The sequence below is a fragment of the Manduca sexta genome, chromosome 10 (assembly GCF_014839805.1).
Source record: "Manduca sexta isolate Smith_Timp_Sample1 chromosome 10, JHU_Msex_v1.0, whole genome shotgun sequence".
Lineage (NCBI taxonomy): Eukaryota > Metazoa > Arthropoda > Insecta > Lepidoptera > Sphingidae > Manduca > Manduca sexta.
Genome location: NC_051124.1, coordinates 1,710,282 through 1,731,031, shown reverse-complemented (window position 1 = coordinate 1,731,031; position 20,750 = coordinate 1,710,282). Strand labels below are relative to the sequence as shown.

The window sequence follows — 20,750 nt, the reverse complement described above, 5'->3', positions numbered from 1 at the left end:
ACAATGATAAGTCGAAAATATGCAAATACAAGCGGATATTATGAAGGAAGTCGCGTACTTGTACTTCAAACATTTGATTAAGATAGCGCTCACAATGCGAAACATATTGTCTTACTTGTGCAGCACTTTGATACAATTGTTTGATTATTTTGATGGTTCAAATCGTTGTTCAAAGTAACAATGTGTATTTTTTTTTGATTTTTTAAATTTATCACTTACACAGATAACGCCTTTTCCTTTCAGGGGTAGGCAGAGGAGTAACAGGGCGCGGTACCTACGTCTCTTAATATCTCCATTCTGCTAGCTAAGATAGGTGTCGTGAACAGGGCTGCAATATTCTTGTATTTAAAAATCATTAAATACAGTAAATAAAAGTTATATTCATTAATATATTTTGATATAGCTATTATAATTCGTTGTTATTTGTTTTGTATGTTGTTTAGTTTGTTCAAGTTTTATTCTGTTTAGTATTATATTTTATCTAAATTTTGCGGTCTTTTGTAACCAAAGGGCACATAAACAATAACATTTGAATATTTTGTTACGGAAATATAATACAAATACAAAATAGTTACAAATTCGAGGCCATTAACTAAGTCATCTTTATTAAATCAAGTGATCCCAAAACCAAGAATTAAATACTGTATAATAAAATAAATATGAAATACACTTATTTTACATTAAATATTAACAAAACTCGTACTTTCCAAAGATTATAATCTCTTAAAACAAAGCTCCACATAAAAATAGGGTAACCTTTCTCCCGATATACTTCACAAAAATCCCCATCAATTGGAAACATCGCTAAAATGTAACGTGAATTAACCGTGCCAAAACGACTGATCAAAATTTCAAACAGGAAAAGTTGGACCAATGATGTTTCCGAACAAACCCTCTGAGACGGGGATGTTTAGGGGCAAAGGGGGGTTGATAAGCAACTTCGGTCATGCAAAATGTATCAGCCAGGTCGGCGATGCAAAAGTTTCTAACCCTTCTTTGAATATTTAAAATGGCTACTAACTTGTTCGGATGTATTGGTCATTACGTGTCATTCGTATGTATGTTGGTTAAGAACACATGTGGTGAGAAGAATTGTAGTTTTTTGTCACGTCTCCGTATTATAATCAGATAATTTACGTTCCGAAATATTTTTGTATAATTCACCTAATTTCTTCAATTTAATTATTATTATTTAACTCATAATTAAGTATAAATTGCATTGTTTTCTGATTGAGGCTAATAACTTATATTGCTTTTATTATGGCAGCCCAATATCATAGCGTAGCTTAGTTTGGATGCCACTAGCAAATACTGTATACCTCCTAAGTCTGTATTTAAAATGAATAAATAAATAAATAAGAAAAATGTAATTCTTACCTGCTACCGGGGACAGCTTTCTCATGACACACCATCGCGATTTCCACTGTGAACAAATAATTAAAATTTCAATATGGGATCTAAAACACAATAATAGTCTGTGACGAAATTTAAAAATGTAATTCTAAGAGTTACCATTGTTTACATATAAATTCTTAAGATTTTCTATTTGCATATTTCCCTCTTTGTCTATCTTTAACTCACATCTACTTTCACCTTCCCATATTGTTAAAATTATAATAATATTTAAAGCAAACACGACATTTTTAAATCAGCCGATGCGTTTAGAACACAACTAAAATTCATTGTAAGATTAAAATGCGCGTTTTCTACTTAAAAAAAGTCGTATGCAACCTTATTGTTACATAACATTCATTTATAAAAACCTTTTTGTGTCAAAACGAACAATTAACTGGGACTTTAAATTTTTGAAGCCAGTGCCTTTTGTACAGTTTGCAAAATAACACTTTTGTGTGTGATTAACCCTTTCAGCTGGGCTAAACGACTACTACAGTTAAAGCTTGTGCCAGTTAGCCAGAGCAATTACGGGCGGTCTGCGAAGTGGTGCTTTGGGTTATATTATGTTACGTTTTGGACCGTTAGACGGTGATAATAAACGGAATTATATTTGTATTTAATTTTTAAAATGATGCGAATTTCACTTGGTGTGAGGAAGTTTGAGAATTAACGCTTTTACTGTTTTTAAAAGGGGCTATGCTTTATTTCTGTAGCAAGTACAATGCTAAAATATTTCAGACTTCTAATGATGTATATTATGATATATCACATATTGAGTTTGGTTTCATAGTTTAGCCAAAACTAAATTGTAACACAAAATGTAGGTACAGAATCATTTTTTTTACTCACCAAAAATTTCAAAATCAATTTGCTAATTATATGAGCAGTAATAATGAACAAAAAAAAATATCTGAAAATTTTACGACTTATTCATTTTGTTTACGGCACATTTCACTAAACAATCTCGAACTTAATCTTACTGATACCGAATCAACCAATCAAAATAAGTTTTTCTAAGCATGTTAAATTCCTTTATTCTGATTGGTCCATTTTCGAATCGAGCGATTGGATTCGTTAATTGAAATCGGCCGTTTCTACAACCTACGTCGGTACTAATATGAAAACTAATTACAGAAACAGATGCGCAGCGGTTAAGGTTCGCTTGGAGACATTTGCAGTCGCGTCTGCTATACTGAATTCTAATTTGAGACTCTCGGAAAGCAAACATGCCGGGTTTGCACTTTGGCATGTGTTCAGACTGTTCCTACCAATTTCAAGTTCTAGACAAGTCTAGTGATTGTGGAAGTCTGTCTATGACAATTTAGGTTTTATGCGGAATTTATTAGCGTAGTCGTATTACGGTACGACTGAGTGCTGAGGTTTCGGGTTCTATTCCCGGGTTGGGCAAGGTAATATTGGGTTTTTGTACAGTATCAACCCGGAGTCTGGATTTTGTGTCCGTTATGGCGATAAGCTCGACCCCTGTCACACTGCTGCCTCCCCTTTCGGGGATACAATGCATAACTAACCACTACTATAACCAATAAGATGATCTTACGTCACGCAATCCCTCAGGAGGCCCGTTCTCAGCAGTGGGATACCATAATAGACTGGTATACGTCCGGTAATAAAAACCAAAGGAGGACCAAAAAACAAAACTAAAACAACATCCGAGCGAGAATATTTTCATTCCATAGAGTATGAACGATTCCCGATATCGGAACGGATCGTTTTAATTCTAAAGATTGACTTATTTGCCGTCCCGCTGCAGGATGACCGTGAAAAACGACTGCGCGGAGTTTTAATTAAAACCTTACGAGGAGGTAAATGTTCTGGAATGCGCATGGACGGTGAAAGGTTTATCAAGATTGTTAACTCTACGGGCACGTCAAGTTGTTCCTGATGGTAAGCGAGATGCAGTCCGAATGGTGAGTCCACTGATGAGAGATGATTATTCCTTCCCAGGTCTCTTTGAACTGGATATACGAAGGCTGATCTCAGAATACGATACACGTGGACCACTATCGATTTTACTTGTACACGTTACGATCGATATCCAAGTGGATATAAAGTATACCCTACCATCAACATAATACGTTATATACTTGGATAACTTGCTAACTGGTGAGAAGAGACACACTGTAATTTTGTCTACATCTAGTTGGTATAGAATCAAAAAAAAAAATGTGTAGTATTGCATTGAGTACAATTAGTAAGATTTCCAAGACCTAAGAAACTTCTTCACCCTAGGTTGTACGGTCTACTCGACCGCCATCCTTAATTAAAAGTCAACAAGGCACTTACCAGGTGATATATGTAATATATCTGTTCAATGTTCGTGCCCTCCAGCTAAAAAACGTACTTATCTTTCACCTTAACATTCCTTAATACCAATTATGCGGAATTTCGACTGATGACAAAACCGGTTCCGCAACGAATTCATCGTGTAATTCCGGTGACTATAGTCTTCAAAATCGAAAGTTAATTTCCCAAATTGGTTTGAGTTTAAAATTCCTTTCATTACCCCAAGATATTGGTAAGATCTGATATAGTATACAAGTTAATGGAGACAAGATGGTAGCTACCCTGATGATTAGCATCTGTCTATTCTGAAGGAATATCAGACTGGTTAAGAAAATAGGGTTGAACAAAAATTTTATAACTTTCTATGCATACATTAAAAAAAATCACTATTAAAATTAGTGAGCTAAAACATGATTCAAAATTGCCGCTTAATCTAATATCAATGGACATTTATATAAAACATTCAGATATTAAACCTTGGCTATGCAACATAGTACCTAAAGCTTTATAATAGACAATCAATAAAGAACAATTAAATCAATTAAAAAAGATAAACAATTTGGAATTATCCTTTATTACACCGAGAGAACCATTAGACTGAATGGAATTTAATTATAAAGATACAACCATTACGATGAAGGGAAAATCAATTAAAACAATTGAGACTAGATTGTTCTTTTCTGGTATTTGAAAAACAGCAATTATTTTTAAATTTTCTATTAAATTTATAAAATCTCGTTAGTAATTCTATAATATCGTTGTTATTTAGAGCTGAAAGGAAGAAGGCAGGAAGCATTTAGTGCTATATTCGTTTATTCCCGAGAAAAAACTTTATCAAAGCAAAGCAAAAAGGAAGGGCTAGTTGACAATATCCAAAAGCACAGATTAGAAAAGTAGAACTGATTATGCGTTACTAAATGAAACCACAGGCTTATCTACTTAAAAATAACACTTTTAATAAGTTACTTGAGCCGTAGATGTAAAATAAAAAAGAGTAAGTTTCGAACAAAATAAATATGAATAAAAAGTCATTTTAATTTTACGCGCCGTAATGCCACTACTTCTACTTTAAAATAATTCATTGCAGTAGTAAGATCATACTTTCATTCAGAAATACACTCACGCACACGCCATACTCTCAATAAGTTACAAAACTATCAAAAAATCATAAAACTAAAACCAGGATTCTTGGTGAATATATTCGTTATTAATGGATGATTTTTGGCACAATGTCAGCAAAAAGGAAGACGAGTATGTGGTTTCATTTAGTAACGCAATGTAGAAATGACCCTTTTTATCATCGTAGAATTTCTTATTCACACTTATGGTGTCAACAAAACACCTAATGAATCGTACAAATTCCACACCTTACGGTTCGTCAGCATCTATTCCATCTCCATCCTTCCGTATACAATTAAACAGGTTAATGAGAGACGTGATCACCCCAGCATCGCTGGTCCGCTCCACGCTCTCGTGCTTCCGTCAGCTTTAGCTCTGTGCCGTCCCGCTGCGCTTTCATATCAATGGATATTGATTTTTCACATTTTTTAGTTTCCTCTACATTCTTATAGACATCTGTTTCCGTATTTCTTTTTGAATTGATTGGAATTTTTTAACAAAATATAATTTTACGTTTTGTAGAATTGTGTTAATAGAATTTATGGCTTATGGCATATCTTAAAGTCGATTTTGAAGTATCTTGTATCCTTACTTGGGATTCAACCAAATTTCACCAATACTGATTCAATGGTTTGACTGTGAAACCGTAACAAAACAAAATAATTTTCGCATTTATATAAGTATGGATATCGACTTAAGTAGACTAGTTTTGTTTTCAATTCACAATTACAGGAAAAAAAGCGGCGATAATCTAGTTGGTTGTTGAAAGGACTGCCGAGGCAAATGTCCGCAGCTTCAAAACCCAAGCGCACATTTGACTTTTCTAAAGTTAGTTTGAAAACATCGTGAGGAAACCTGTATACCTGAGTTTTCTATAGGAATTTTGAGGGTGTGTGAGGTCTTCCAATCCGCACTAGGCCAGCGTGATGGACTAAGGCCTAATCCCTCTCCATAGTAGAGGAGGCTCATGCCTATCAGTGGGACAGTATATAGTACAGAGCTGATAATATTTATTTACTATTATAATTACAGGAATAAATATTTTAGATTATAGTATACGGCATATTTTGATAGCAATACGTTAGTCATTAGAGATTGTGAGTCAGAACAACTTCCGTTAACATTTGGCTACTAAAATATAACTGAATGATGAATGAATGTTTTTAGATTAGCAGTCGGCGCGGCATGTCCGGTTAGAGCTTTCTTGCAAGGTAATATTTGTACATGTTGCGCAACATGTCTCAATGTTGCGGAACAAGACGGATGGATCTGTTTTGAAGCGCGATGTAATGCAATGTTGCTAAATATTTTGTGATATTTTGTGCATTTATTACCTATATCAATATTTTACATATGTAATACGTAGATTTATGGCTTTAGGATTAATATTTAATTTTTGACGTAGAAGTAGTTAAAGGTAGTTTAAGTTGAAGTTATTGAAAATTATATATTTTCTCGTTATCTTGTTTTCACTACTGCCTTTTCCAATCCTTGCTGATGTTATCTTAACATACAGGACGTTACAAAAAGAAGGTATAATATTTACAAGAATGTAAGTAAATAATACGTAGATCACAGTTTCTGACTACTAAGTGATTGTATTAAAACTTTCGTAATACGATTAGACCTACAATGGGCTGGTAAATGTCAGCTACTTACCTTCGCTCTGAGTTATGTTCAATGAATATCCAGTTTGTTTAATACGTCAGTTATTTTATGGTATCGATGCTCTTTCAAATTGGTTTTAGTAAATATAATAATAATATCAGCCCTGTATTATATACTTGCCCACTGCTGAGCACGGGCCTCCTCTACTACTGACAGGGATTAGGCCTTAGTCCACCACGCTGGCCTAGTGCGGATTGGTAGACTTCACACACCTTCGAAATTCCTATAGAGAACTTCTCAGATGTGCAGGTTTCCTCACCATGTTTTCCTTCACCGTTAAAGCGAACGATAAATTCACAAAGAATACACATATGATTTTTAGAAAAGTCAGAGGTGTGTGCCCTTGGGATTTGAACCTGCGGACATTTGTCTCGGCAGTCCGTTCCACAACCAACTAGGCTATCGCCGCTTATATAATAATAATGATTAATATTAGACATTCGTTACACTTACATATAACATGTTTGTTTGGAAGAAGGCTACTAGCTCCTAATAACTTGCACCACTATTAAAATATAAATCCCGACTTTGTGGAATGTAATGCAAGCGCAACAGTTTCAATCGGCGCTAGATTTCCGATAAAAGATTTCTGATTCTAAATCCTGATAAAATACCCAAAGGAGTTTAAAATCATACCGTTGTTATCAAACATTTTCCAATAATATCTGTCAGAAACGCTTATAGGATTCTATCGATAACTTATTTATCGATATCGATATAATGATAATAACGCTAATATTAGAGCCAGCAGCTATTTCCCTTCGTAAGGTGATCAATTTGGTTCAAATAGGCCAGATGTTAGAAAACACGTCACATTATTCGAGTTTGTGAAAAAAAAACCGCCGGCGCACATTTTAAAATTAAATGGAATATCACAGCATAACATTCCGTCGTAGATCAAGTACTTACGTCATAAACTTTACTTGAACAGTTGCATATTATACTAGAGTGGTAGAACCGTTGAATAGTTCCCGGTATCTTATCGATGACATATTTCTTGATATCGATACAAACACCGATATCAGCTACTTTGCTTAACCGATAAACGATTCACGAACAATATTTAATCTTTAACATTTTATGGCGCAATTTTAATGCTTTTGAATTTAATTTTAATATGTAACATAATGATTACACTTTTATCCGGGAAAGGATAGGCAGAGGTGCTACTAACACCCAGGTTTCACCTGTGTGTTCTGTCCCATGATGTGAAAAGCACTTTGCCAGACCTGGGATTCGAACCCGGAACCTCAGAGCGGTGTCGTACCGCGTACGCAATATAACTACGCCATCGAGGCAGGAATATGTATTCTGCTAACAAAATATACTAATATGCGTATTAAAAATGTGAATATCACGATATGGAAAGAATATGCATAGAAAAAATATGAAATATTTTAAGTTAGTGTTTTGCTATTTCACGGTAGATTGAGTGATCAAATAAGCGCAAAATTTTGTATGACAATCCTTACAATGTCTATATAATGTAAAAACTCTTTGTATAATTGTAACTTAAAGTAATGAAATCACTTCTGTAATACGCAAGCGCTTATTACGAGTATAGTTTGATTGTGAAATTTAAGGAAACATACTAATGCTTCTAAGATTGTATGTCGTTAAGATTCAATAGCTTTTTTGCTTCTGATCAGTATTAACAACGTATTGCGATATTAAGGTCACACATCAGACCATGTATCGGCGGTGACGTTCTAATTTAACAAAAACTGTTGTTGCTTACAAGAGAAAAGATGGGGCAAAAAGGTAAGTACCTAATAACACAGGTTTTGAAATAACTATAATTATGCATGGGTTCAAAGAATTCCAAGACAAAACACAAATATTGTTAGTAATATAATAATATCAGCCCTGTATTATATACTGTCTCACTGTTGGGCACGGGCCTCCTCTACTACTGAGAGGAATTAGGCCTTAGTCCACCACGCTGGCCTAGTGCGGATTGGTAGACTTCACGCACCTTCGAAATTACTATAGAGAACTTCTCAGGTGTGTAGGTTTCCTTACGATATTTTCCTTCACCGTTAAAGCAAAGATAATTCACAAAGAATACACACATAATTTTAGAAAAATCAGAGGTGTGTGCCCATAGTTTTGAATCTGCGGAAATTCGTCTCGGCAGTCCGTTCCAAAATCAACAAGGCTAGCGCCGCTTTATCTTTTTTATTGTTAGTAAAATAATTTAAAATTAAATTAAATCTAGTTAGAAAAGGAATTAAAGCGACGGTAAGATGCTTTATAGCTACATATAGCTATAGTTCGCTTCACTATTCAGAAGCATTTTGCGTTCCACGCTATGCGTTGGTAACCGTGCGCAAATGTACTGTGAGAACTTTATTGTTTACATAAATTCGGTGTCAAGTAAATGGACCGGATATATCGGATTCTTCTTAATTAAGTGAGCAGTTTCATTTGGAATTGACATTCTTTGAATAGTGATTGGGTCTAAGACTATTTGTGGCATTTTGGAATTTTTAAAGTGTAAAGTTGGATATTGGACTTTTTGGAGATAAAGTAGGTTTAAATTATTTATGAAAATTTAAGTTTTTTATTAATAAAATTTGTGCCTGTACTAGATACACTTTTATACGACTGAAACCGAGAGCAAAACCTAATTATTATATATCTAAAACAAATAAGAGTTAGCAGCACTAGATCTGATCCAAATATCAAATGAATAAACAATGTCAAGCAGAAATCATAGAAATGATAACCAGTATTAAGAATTAGTGGGGCATCGGTAAAGAGGTTAGATAATCCACTATGTGGACCGAGCACAGCTTACATATAGAATTGCATACGTATGGCGAGAATTATATTATAAACTCAAAATAGGCTTAAGTGGGACTCAAAAGTGTGTGCTCCAGGACTAGCGTAGGATTTGTGTACGATCTTCTATTAGAAACCAAATGCCCGTCACTAAGAGAGACTTGAATAGCATGCAGGTAGAAATTGCTAGTTAATCTAGATTAATACATGAACAAATATATAAAAATAATGTTTAATTTTAATTAGGCATCGACTACAAAAATATAAACCAAATATAAAGGTGTAATGATTATTTTCTGTTTTTTAATGATTTTTGAAGGCGGTTTAATTTTTTTTGTTAAAAAGTTTTTTAAACATGCTTTATAAATTTGAGAATTCGATCTTTGAGTGGGATAAAAACCATTAGATTAATAATGAGATAGAAGAAGTAATATAAATAAATTATGTGTAAAAATTACCATTCCGAGCAGGCGCAAGTGAAATTAAAATTATATAAATATATTTAAAGAATCATTACCCGGTATTGATCCTAGATGTATTATTACTAAAAAAAAATTGCATAATTGTCTTTCCTTTAAGATCGGCAGGTGGAGATTCCATCATGTGCCGCATATTTTTGAGTAATATTTAGAATTTGTTTCTAGAAAGCCTTCATGGAAACATTTAAATACAATAAATCTTTAAAACAAGCTCACTTTTTTCCCATCGCGAAATTTGACAGTTCCCTCGATGATCGAAGTGGCGGGGCTGCTCTCCGCCATTTTGTTTTGCAGATGTCACGTGACCCGACCGCAGCGCCACCGTGGCAGCATCGTGAACTAACACATTATAACACTGCTCACTACTGTACACTCGTATCCACTGAACACTAATACACTTGGAATCTGTAACAAGAAAAATAATATTAAATTGCTTTGTACAAAACATGTTTAAAAGCATACTTAATAGATAATGATTTATGTTTACGCGAATTTTGGACATTAAAATAAAACTATTGCGTCTTCCCCATGAACACGAGAGTTGCAGTATTCGAAACGTCGGGATAAAATTATAATATAAAAAAACGCGTTAAAATCCGTAAATAAGTTTTATTTGAAACTTAATAAATGCCACAATCGACCTTCAATATTATTTCTATTAGCACATCTTGTTGATTCCAATATAATGAAGTAGGAAATAATTTGTTACAAAAACTAGTTATGTATTATTAATATGGAGGAGAGGTCAATGTATATAAATTAGTTAGCTCGTTTCTTGTGCGTATTTAGACCTCCATGCATTATATTTTTATACTATATAACGTCACAAGCAATTTGCTCGCTTACACAAAAGTGATGAAGGTTCGCAAAACCGTAACAAAAAATACTTATTACTTGGCCAGTAGGCCGAAGCGCTCACTATAATCCAGATTTATTCTAGCATACTACCTAACCTATATATTGTAACAAAATTATCAGATATCATAAGTATCTAATCAAGAAATCAAGAACCTAAGCGATGTATTAAAGAATTCCTCGCCAAAACCTGTCTGTTACGAAGCTGAGGTCAATTTTGATATTTTCATCGGGACTTAACATAAAAACGAAGTTAAAATTGGCTATTTACAAACTCAAAACGAAGTATTTGTGAACAAAGTCGGCTTACTAGATTCAAGTTTAAAATTAAAAAACTTTCCACCTCGTCGATTTTGTATGAAATTGTGAACCGAATTCAAATCATTAATATGTAAACAGTGTATCTTAGGAACAGTTCGGAGGTCTACCGACGTATTTGGAGAGCAATATCGGGGGTCAAGACCATATCAAAGTTTGCGTAACCTAGATTTTAAATTGCCTTATTAATGGACGCGTTTGCGCTTTGGACGGTTCCTTTATAGCAGATATTTCCTTTATTAAGGTTTTTAATGTATACATTTCGTGACAATACAGTTTACATTATGTTGTTTGTTCTTTAGTGGTACATTTTCTTTGCGAGTTTGTGTCCCGTTTGTGAGAAAACTTTGTGTATTTTCTACGAAGTAATGGCGTCCATGATCTGTTGTTTTGATTGAAGCGATTGATTTGTTAAGTTATTTATGAGATTATAATTCGTGATGTCATGATGGCGAGCGCAATACATTGTAATTCAAAATTCTGTTTAGCGCCGACACTGGTCTCAATAATAACAAATTTGATGCGCAATTTATAAATACAGCTTTAAAACATTATTTACCCCAAATTCAATAACGCATACACAAAATCCCGCAGGAGCTCAAAAAAAGTATCCAAAATTAATCTTTATCGCGCACGTGTGGGGGTCGGGGGGCCGGACTCAGAAATTCATTCACAAATGGACCCCCAGCGTACAATAAAACGTATTGCCGGGATCCCTTGGATTTGGCGTGATTAATATCGTTTTGTAAACACCGGCTGTTGATTGAAATTTCGGTTCGGGTACAGGGTGCTCCGAAAATGATGGTAATTTAATGTAAAAACAACGGAACAAGTGCTTTTGTTTATGATACAGTTTGATCATACATACAAATATAACCAATGTTGGATATGATTTAGGTAGAAACACTCCTTTTTTATTCTACCTTACCACCATAACGTTGACTGGGAAAGAATGCTTACGGTAGTAAGTCTATCTATGTATATTAATTGGGACATTTGATAGCTATAGTTTATAGAGGCTAAAATGTGAGGTCGTAACCGGTTAATATTAGTGTAGTTTAAAAGACTTAGGTTAAGGTTTACAGTTGTTATTCAAGCTGAAAGAAATAAAGCTAATTAAGAACCCAGCCTTGCGTTTAACAAACAGGTATTACGTAACAACAGTAGAAAGTCCAGAAAATTATACTACCTCGCATGAATCACGCGAGAACATAAACATAGGGAACTTATTCGCAAATGTTTAGAAAGTGTAAAAATATTTAGCCGTATATAACATGTAATGAAGTCGTAAAGATACCTGTAAAGTACTTTTCCCGCATTACTGCTTGATTAAAACGTACGTAGGGATGTAATTAAAATTGCTGCTGCCGCGACTAGTGAATTGCATCATAAAGTCTAGCCTACGACCATATGTTTATTGAAGCCGTGCCATGATATTTAAAATAAAAAGAGGTTACTATGAAAAGGCGCTAAATGATAAAAAAAATTGACAACCATGCAAAAAGCGGTTAATAATTGTTTTTTGGTGGTAGAGCTTGCTTATGTGACTCCGTCCAGGATGCAAGTACTATTGCGTTGCAGATAAAAGATATTGTAGGCTCTATACTCGAAAATATATGACTTAAAATTCAATAACCATTAGTATCATCACTCAGAACTTTGAATACAAATATGTAGCATTTAGGATTACCAATATAGACCTTGTAAATGATAAAATAAGACATGATTTTATCAAAATCAATAATCATACGTGCATAGGACGCATTCCCACGACACCCACGCTGGACAAACATTTGTCAAGTAAATATTGCTCCCCTTATGGGAACTAAATACTAGCCTGTCCTATCATCATGAATCTACGGAAGAAATATTTACTAATAGTTAATGAGCATAAAATTATAGAAAAAACGTTAAGTGCTTAAAGTTAATGTTTTTGTTTGCTTGTAAATGGCATGGTGGTGATTACTAGTTTTTAGTAAATTTATCTTAAACTATTGTTGTTCAATAAGAATGTCCTTCAAAGGGAATTGACATCAAGCTGACGATCTCTCTTATTAATTAAGTTATTACAACTATACGTTGTATAATTTTTACAATAGTCTTTGTATGTTAAAGTACACAAGTTTTCCTCACCACGTGGTAGTGAGCTCAAAATATCGGGTACCATACTTCAAAGAGAGTTCCGCTGATCCACGTTGTTGATTGAAAACACATAAAGGAAAGTAGATTTTTTTTTATCGAAGATGCCCACGTGCTCACTCAGTATTTATCGCTTATCAAGTCTTTACTTGTTGTCCAGAAAGTTAAGTACCAAAGCCCATAACTAATTTATATTTAAAATATTTATAACAAGTTAAAAATACAATTTCAAAGCTAACAAAGTTCGCCGATAAAATTATATTCCAATTTGAATTAATTAACTTTAATTAAATCCTTTGAAAGGTTATTTTGTTGACACTTTCAAAATTGAAAAATATTCAGCGCTGTTTTGGGACACGCTGTACCCTAGTTAATAGGCAGCCCTAATTTCATATTGGAATAGAAAGTTTTCATCACAAATATTAATATTACCCGAGCTAATGGTTATTTACCCCAATATTTCACGCAATAATTCACATATTGCGTTATAGCTTTAATATTTAATTCCATTATGGGGTGGACTAATGAGTTGGATAGAAGCATATGTTTATTTTCGCAATTTATACAAAAACTGTTTTTGCACTCTTAATTTATTAATAAATCATGAGATTGTATTTTTGGATAAGAGTGGATGTGTAAAAACCTATTCTTTATAAATTTTATTAGATAACTAGCGGTTTCGCCCGCGTGAAGGACTCTTTCGGGATAAAAATGTCGCTGTATATTTTCCCGGGATAGAAAGCCTATAACCTTCTTAGTGTCTTAAACTATCTCCATACCAAATTTCATAAAAATCCGTTCCGTAGATTTTGAAAAAATTCATAACATACAGACACAGCTTTTGGGTACTTTGTTTTATCATATGTATAGACTTCAATAGTGCCATACAAAAACACAAAAATATGGCATCATCCCACAAATATTAAATATATTTGAAAAATCGGAGCACTACAAAGAATTCTGGGTATAACGATCCGCGTCAGGTTCCCGCGTGAACCGAAACACGTTGTGACGTGTCGACGTCGCGTCTTGGCGTTGACTTAATGAACCTCCGAGAAGCATCTCAGCGCATATGTGACGTACTGCACACGCCATTAAAGAACTCGATAGGACTTCGGTTTGAAATAAAAATATAATGGCTAAGCAAAAGTTTGATGATTGAAGATATTTTTCTTTAGCCGTCATAATTTTGGAGGTTAAACATGAGGTTGACCGTTACATTCGGATTTGTATCTAATTAATTTTGACTACACCGATAGCTAAACATCGCTTTACTAAAACCACATACTTATCTACTTAGAAAAAACACTTTACAATAAGTTACTTGAGCCATAAATATATCATAAAAAAGTGTAAGTTTCGAACAAAATAAATATTAATGATCAAATCTCAAAAGATCGAACTAAATGACCAAATAATCGGAAAACTAAAATCAGGATTTTTCGCGAAAATATTAGTTATTAATGGATGTTTTTTGGCACAATGTAAGCAAAGGTGAAGACGAGTATGTGGTTTCATTTAGTAACGCAATGTCAAAATGACTCTGTATAACTCGAATTAATAACACTTTAATAACTATAATTACCGAGACATATGAATTTAACTCTGCATTTCGACGCCATTTTTATCATTACACTAGATCAACTCTCACATCCATCTGTAAGCAACGTCCGACGAACTTAGTCCTCAAATTGGTTCAACACTGCAAGTGCACCGACACGCGGTTATTTTTATGGCAGCTGGGACATTTTTGCCACACGTAATGTCTGGCGAAAATAGACGACGTGGTACGTGGGTGAGCTGACGCGTTTCAATTGTCTACACTATTTAGTTTTAGATGAAAATTTAGGACACCGTGACTTTCGAGTTAGCGGACTCAGCTTATTTTTGGCGTTTGGTAATTTCCAACTAATCTTTGTAACATTTTGAGATAATTTTTGACTTGCCTAAGTTTTTATTTTGCTGTAATTATTACCAGATTACATTTTAGAAGTGGAACTATTCGCTAATTAGGTATAATTTATATTAAACCAATAGTTACGAATCTAAAAGCGTATCTTAAATTTTAACTTTGTACTAGATAACTTTTGCAGCTAAACAAAAATACTCTTGCATTAAATTCTGCATTCTTCTTACTTAAAAAATAATCTTAAATCAGACTAGTGTGTTGTATCCAAATTATTAATCGGTTTGTCGATAAAACAAAACATCTTATAGAAACATACATACCCAAGAATTTTCCATTAGAATTTCAAATGCATGTGAAGTCCGCTCGTACTAAGCCAGCGTAGTGGACTATATCCTGAACCCTCTCAGTAATAGATCTCCGTGCTCAGCAGTGGGCACGATATAATAAGAGCTAGAATTATTAATATATTTATGATATTGTCAATTATTCGCAGTCCGCGACGGACTTGCAAGACACCGTGACGGTTTACAATAAGAAACATCAAATTATCAGTTGTCACCTTGTGATAATGAAGTGGCACATCTGTCGAATCCGATACGATACAATGCGATATTGTTAATTTTCGCCCACTTTTTTCGAAATACAATGATACCTTTCTTTGGATCGGCTCGTCCGCACATCTGCCGTCAACAAAGACGTTGTAGGGATGCGATCGTATTGACAATATCGATATACGACCAGCTAGTATTATATTAATAATTGCAAAAATATAAGCCTACATTTTTTTTTGTATTACATATTTACTTAATCTATATAAGGTTTCGTTTATAAAAAATCAGTTTCAAATATTTACACAGATATTAAAGTAGTTGTGCTATTTATTCTCACATTCCATATTTGATAGATAGCATTCCGAACCTACATTCAGATCGTTCACATTTCACCGTTATCTAGGTTTTAAATATTTGCTTAGACGACCAGCGAGCCCAAATGCCCTAGAAAGTACTAACAGATAACGCGTAGTAAGCAACTGTAAGTGGAGTTATAACGTAATTTTTTTAGGTCAATTGACATATTATTTAAGACATATATTATTTACTGGTGGTAGGTCTCTCATATGAGAGAGTCCGCCTGGGTAGGTACCACCGCAATGTCTATTTCTGTCGCCAAGCTGCAGTGTGTAGTCACGTTGTGTTCCGGTTTGAAGGACATTGTAGCCAGTGTAACTATCGGACATAATGAGACTTAACATCTCATGTCTCAGGATGGTGAGCGCAGTGGAATTCTTACCAAACAATACTTTGTAATTCATTGTTGGATGGTGTTTCTACTGTTTATGGGCGGTCGTATCGCTAATTATCAGGCGAACGGCAAGCTCGTCTCATCATTTAAAACAATAAAAAAAGGCGTAGACTAGAAAAATAGTGTATACACAATTCTTCGTGCTTATCAGTGTGGGATAAGCATAGCATCTTAATCAGAGAAAATTGAACCTAAAACTAAGCTCCATTGCGGTGTCCTGTGGATCAATACATTTCAAATCCTTAAAACCCTAACAGTATCGCTATTGCTGTTTAAAGTAATGTTTATGTATGATAGTAATTTGGAGCAACATAATGCGATAACACTAATTACCATTATTTTCCTGTTAAATTCCTAAACACAAGATATGTCATCTGTATTTAGTATATAACACAATATTGACCTGTAAGCACATCAATAAATTCCACTTAATTTGCTACTACTAGCCAGTTTACCTTACCCCATTCCTTGTGCTAATCTCACCATAGCGTACCAATGGTGGCTGTAGAGATTAAACATAGTACAAATGTATTTTTGGATTACTTTAATATTATGCAAGAGGTAATATAGTAGGAATAACATTAACAATGATGTCATTTAATTGCTACCAGGAAAATAACTTTAATGCCTATTCGATGACATTATTGACATGGGCAAAGTCCCAGAGACAAAGCCACGTGAAAATAATGTAATAATGTTTGGTTCATAAAAATAACCAACTAATCGACTAGTATCGATGAAACGCCTATACTAAATGTAATCTATATAAAGTAGAAGCCACTTTGATCTGAAGTCACTTCATTTCAAAACGTATTTAAAAAGCTTAAAATAAATTTTATAAATATTTTTAAATTTTTAGATTTAATAAAATCCGATATTTATCGATAACAAAATACCATCCCTATTCCGTAATACTTGCGGCAGATGGCCAGGGCTGCCACGCTCTGAATAACATAAATATATATTTCATACTGCTCCATTTGCTATAAATATAACTGTGATTAGACCGTGCTAGTTAATTAACAGACAGGGCATGTTAATTAGTTTTTTCGTCGCTGTAATGCTGCTAGTATTGCCAATGATTGATAAAGGATAGAAAGGTGTTGACAGGTTAAATTAATATTACGCTTGTTAAATTATATTATGTTAAATACATACGAAGTTATTTAGTAAGTTTGATTTTTTTTTATATTCGGGCAAGCTAGAGTGACTCCACTGAACGTGATGGTAAGTGGAGTGGGATCGACTGACGAGAAATGATTACCCGTTGGTAGTCGACACAATTATGCCGGCCTGTTGGAACCGGATAAACACAGGCTAATCTTGGAACGCGATACACTTACGTAGGCCATTATGGAGGGTCCTACCACTAGCAAAATGATCTTTGTTTTAATAGCAAGGAATATGTAAACTCAGTTGATTTACATGCCACTGTAATCCATTGTGACTTAAAATTTCCGGGCGCTGTATTTATTTAAAACTCACTGCTGTTAAAGGCATGCGCGAATCAAAGTTATAAAAAATAGCCTAAAGTTTAAAGTACAAACTAACAAAAAAATTAAATAGTTCGATGCATTTTAAATTTGTTTTAACTCGTCTCTACATATTAAAACTGACATAAACAACGCACTCTGAAATTAGATTCTCTTAGATTTGTAATATTAATTTACAAGCAATCTGCCTAGCCTAGCCGTTAGATAGACCTGTTAATGTAGGCTAGATCAAGTTTCTCGTGAGATGGTTGCGTCATACAATTTCTAGAATTTGCGTGATTAAATTAAAATCTAAGTGAATTATTCATGGATTCAATTTAATCTTTGTCGTTGAAACTTTGATTACTTTGTTACTTAGTTTTTTTATATTACGTCTAACACCCATGGGCCAAGGGATAGACAGACGTTATTAGCATAACCTACACAAAAAGTAAAAAAAAAAAACAAGAAACTTAGTATTTTCGGAGCCGAAAGGTTAAATTTTAATTATAATTAGACCTAGCGAATAAATTTACTACCTCAGTACAGCATTAATACCATTACACCACAAGTAAACAATAATGTAACTTGTACTATAATAAAAAATACACAAAAGAGAAGTATACCGTAAACACAAAATTTTAGTCAACTCAACAAAACAATAAACCAGGAAATTCAATGATTGACACACAATAGCGTTTACAGAATATTACCAACCCTAACGGTATAGCCGGGATTCGAACGCGCACCTGCCCGGCGCGTGGGCTGTTACACCTTAATTTGGGCTTTATTGTGGACTATTTTTGTGCTTTGTTATTGGATTCTGTTTTAAGAATTGAAGCTTTGATAGGGATCAGTGGCTATGGGTCTGTATAATCCGATTCCTCCCTGCTTCCTTTTATGTAATTTAATTATCATTAGAACGATTTGTAGATCGCATTTATGCGTATTAGTTTATATGTTGTGTCGGGTTTCCTTTTGGAAAATTTCACCTTTCGCCACTGATAGGGATACTATGGTTTTTTAAACTGATTTGTTATATATCGGTCAAATCATTTAGCTTCGCGTCGTTTTTCAATTTGTAGATTATGTGCTTAAATCGTGTAATATGTGTTTTACCCGACCACGACGAAGCAAAGAAAGTAATGATTTTGACTACCCCATGTATTTATATATTATATATTTCCCTCTTATAAATCTAATTTAATATCTAATCGGTTTGCAACACTGAACTTTTTTCTTTATATCGACATAAATGACTACCAGAAATAGCGAATACTTCATCAATTTCCATAGAACGGACAAATGCTATATACAAAGTCGTCGATACAAACAAACAGGACTGCCGCAACTTATTTAATAAAGCCAAAAACGCCTCGCCCAGAAAAATAAACCTCCCAAAGTTGCCCTATAAAAATAATTTAAAAACCCCAAGCCATACAAAAACTGCGCTACCCACCATATGTTCCGATTTGCTAGTAAAGGGTCAGATGGTAATGTCAAGTGATATGAAACTTTATTGCGTACCATTAAAGTGTGTATTGGCAACGTCGCTTTCTCTGTGCGGTCGAGTGTCTATAAGGAATCTGGTCAGTTTAATAGTTTCAAAGTATCTGCTTTCGTTAAGGAATTAAATGTAGTTTAATTCAAGAAATGTAAATAAATATGTATCGGTTTTTCAATAGTGGCTTTGAAATCTATTAATATTGATCTCTTAATATAAGAGTACGAAGACCTTTCAAAGTATAACAAAAAGTAGACTTATATTTATATCACCATATATGTGTTAATGATGAAATATAAAATACCTATACAGAGAAACAACAAATACAATACATATAATCCATAACTATTAATATATACCTACATTGCATTATGCAATAAGTTGAATACACTTTAAATTATTAAAATTTCCTGAAATCTCGCAAAAACCCGTCAACACTAATGTGTGACGTAACGGACTAACAATGTACCAGGAACTCATAACTCTGGATTACTTCTGTGGTAAATGAGTTTGTTTTCCATTTGAATATGTGAGGCATACAAACTAAACTCTCCTCTGGTATAGTTTGCTTGATAGATTTCTAGAAGATGTTAATTATAAGTTTTAGAATTAATTAAAAATCAACCGGAATTAAAATTTGTGTCTTTAAATACTAGCTTTTGCTCGCGATTTCGGCCTTGTGAAAGTTCCAGGATAAAAAACCTTTGCCCTTCTCAGAGTTTCTAACTATCTACATGCAAAATTTTATCAAAATCCGCTCAGTACTTTTCAAGTTTAATGCGTTCAGACAGAAACGGCGGCACACTTTTGATTATGTAAGGAAAGGTTAATATTGAAATTATTCTCTCTACTATTCTATACACTCGTGAGCTACCTATTCACAGTATTTGCGATAAAGAAAAAAAACAATATTCCTTACTATTTATGCGGCAAACTAAATATATCGAAGTCTGACAGTAGCTTAAATGTCATTGAAATTTACATTTACTAATATACAAAATAGCACAGATTATTACTAAATTTAAATAAAACCATATAATATGCAAAGGTAAAAGCGATTACGCATCTGCAATGTAATTGCGATTCGAAACAGCTCCAATTAACTGAATGTGGTTGGTCCTTCGAGCCGGACTGCGATACATTGCCGACTATGTATGGCATGCGGGGTATGTACGCGACAGCAATGAATAGGCTACCGCATTGTATTGAAAAAAAAATGCTAATTAACAGAGCATAGCTTTAAAATTATACCTTATGGAAAATAATACACCAAATGGTAGATAAAAAATATTTAATTCTCAAGTTAACGTTATCTAAAGACAAATTACACTGCGGAGTTTGCCGCGTGGAATTTCTTACAAATTGACGCCAGATGGTAAGATTTTGCATGAAAGCAAGTAATAAAGACCACCCACACTTGCATAGACACCACCTACCGCAGTGTAATCAACGTATTAAATATCATAACCGTTTTCACTTAGAGGGATTCGTTTTTTTGACTT

General features: G+C 33.9%; 1 protein-coding gene across 1 annotated transcript in view; it reads right to left on the bottom strand.

Annotated features, from left to right (window-relative positions):
- LOC115441799 overlaps positions 1-20,750 on the bottom strand; it is a 175,845-nt gene that overhangs the window by 116,879 nt on the left and 38,216 nt on the right. The window contains exons 2-3 of the mRNA XM_030166705.2: positions 9,966-10,154; positions 1,378-1,423 (exon numbers count right to left, since the gene is read on the bottom strand). Coding sequence (XP_030022565.1) covers positions 1,378-1,423; positions 9,966-10,031 — 112 coding nt within the window. The 5' untranslated portion in view covers positions 10,032-10,154. The remainder of the gene's footprint in view (positions 1-1,377; positions 1,424-9,965; positions 10,155-20,750) is intronic.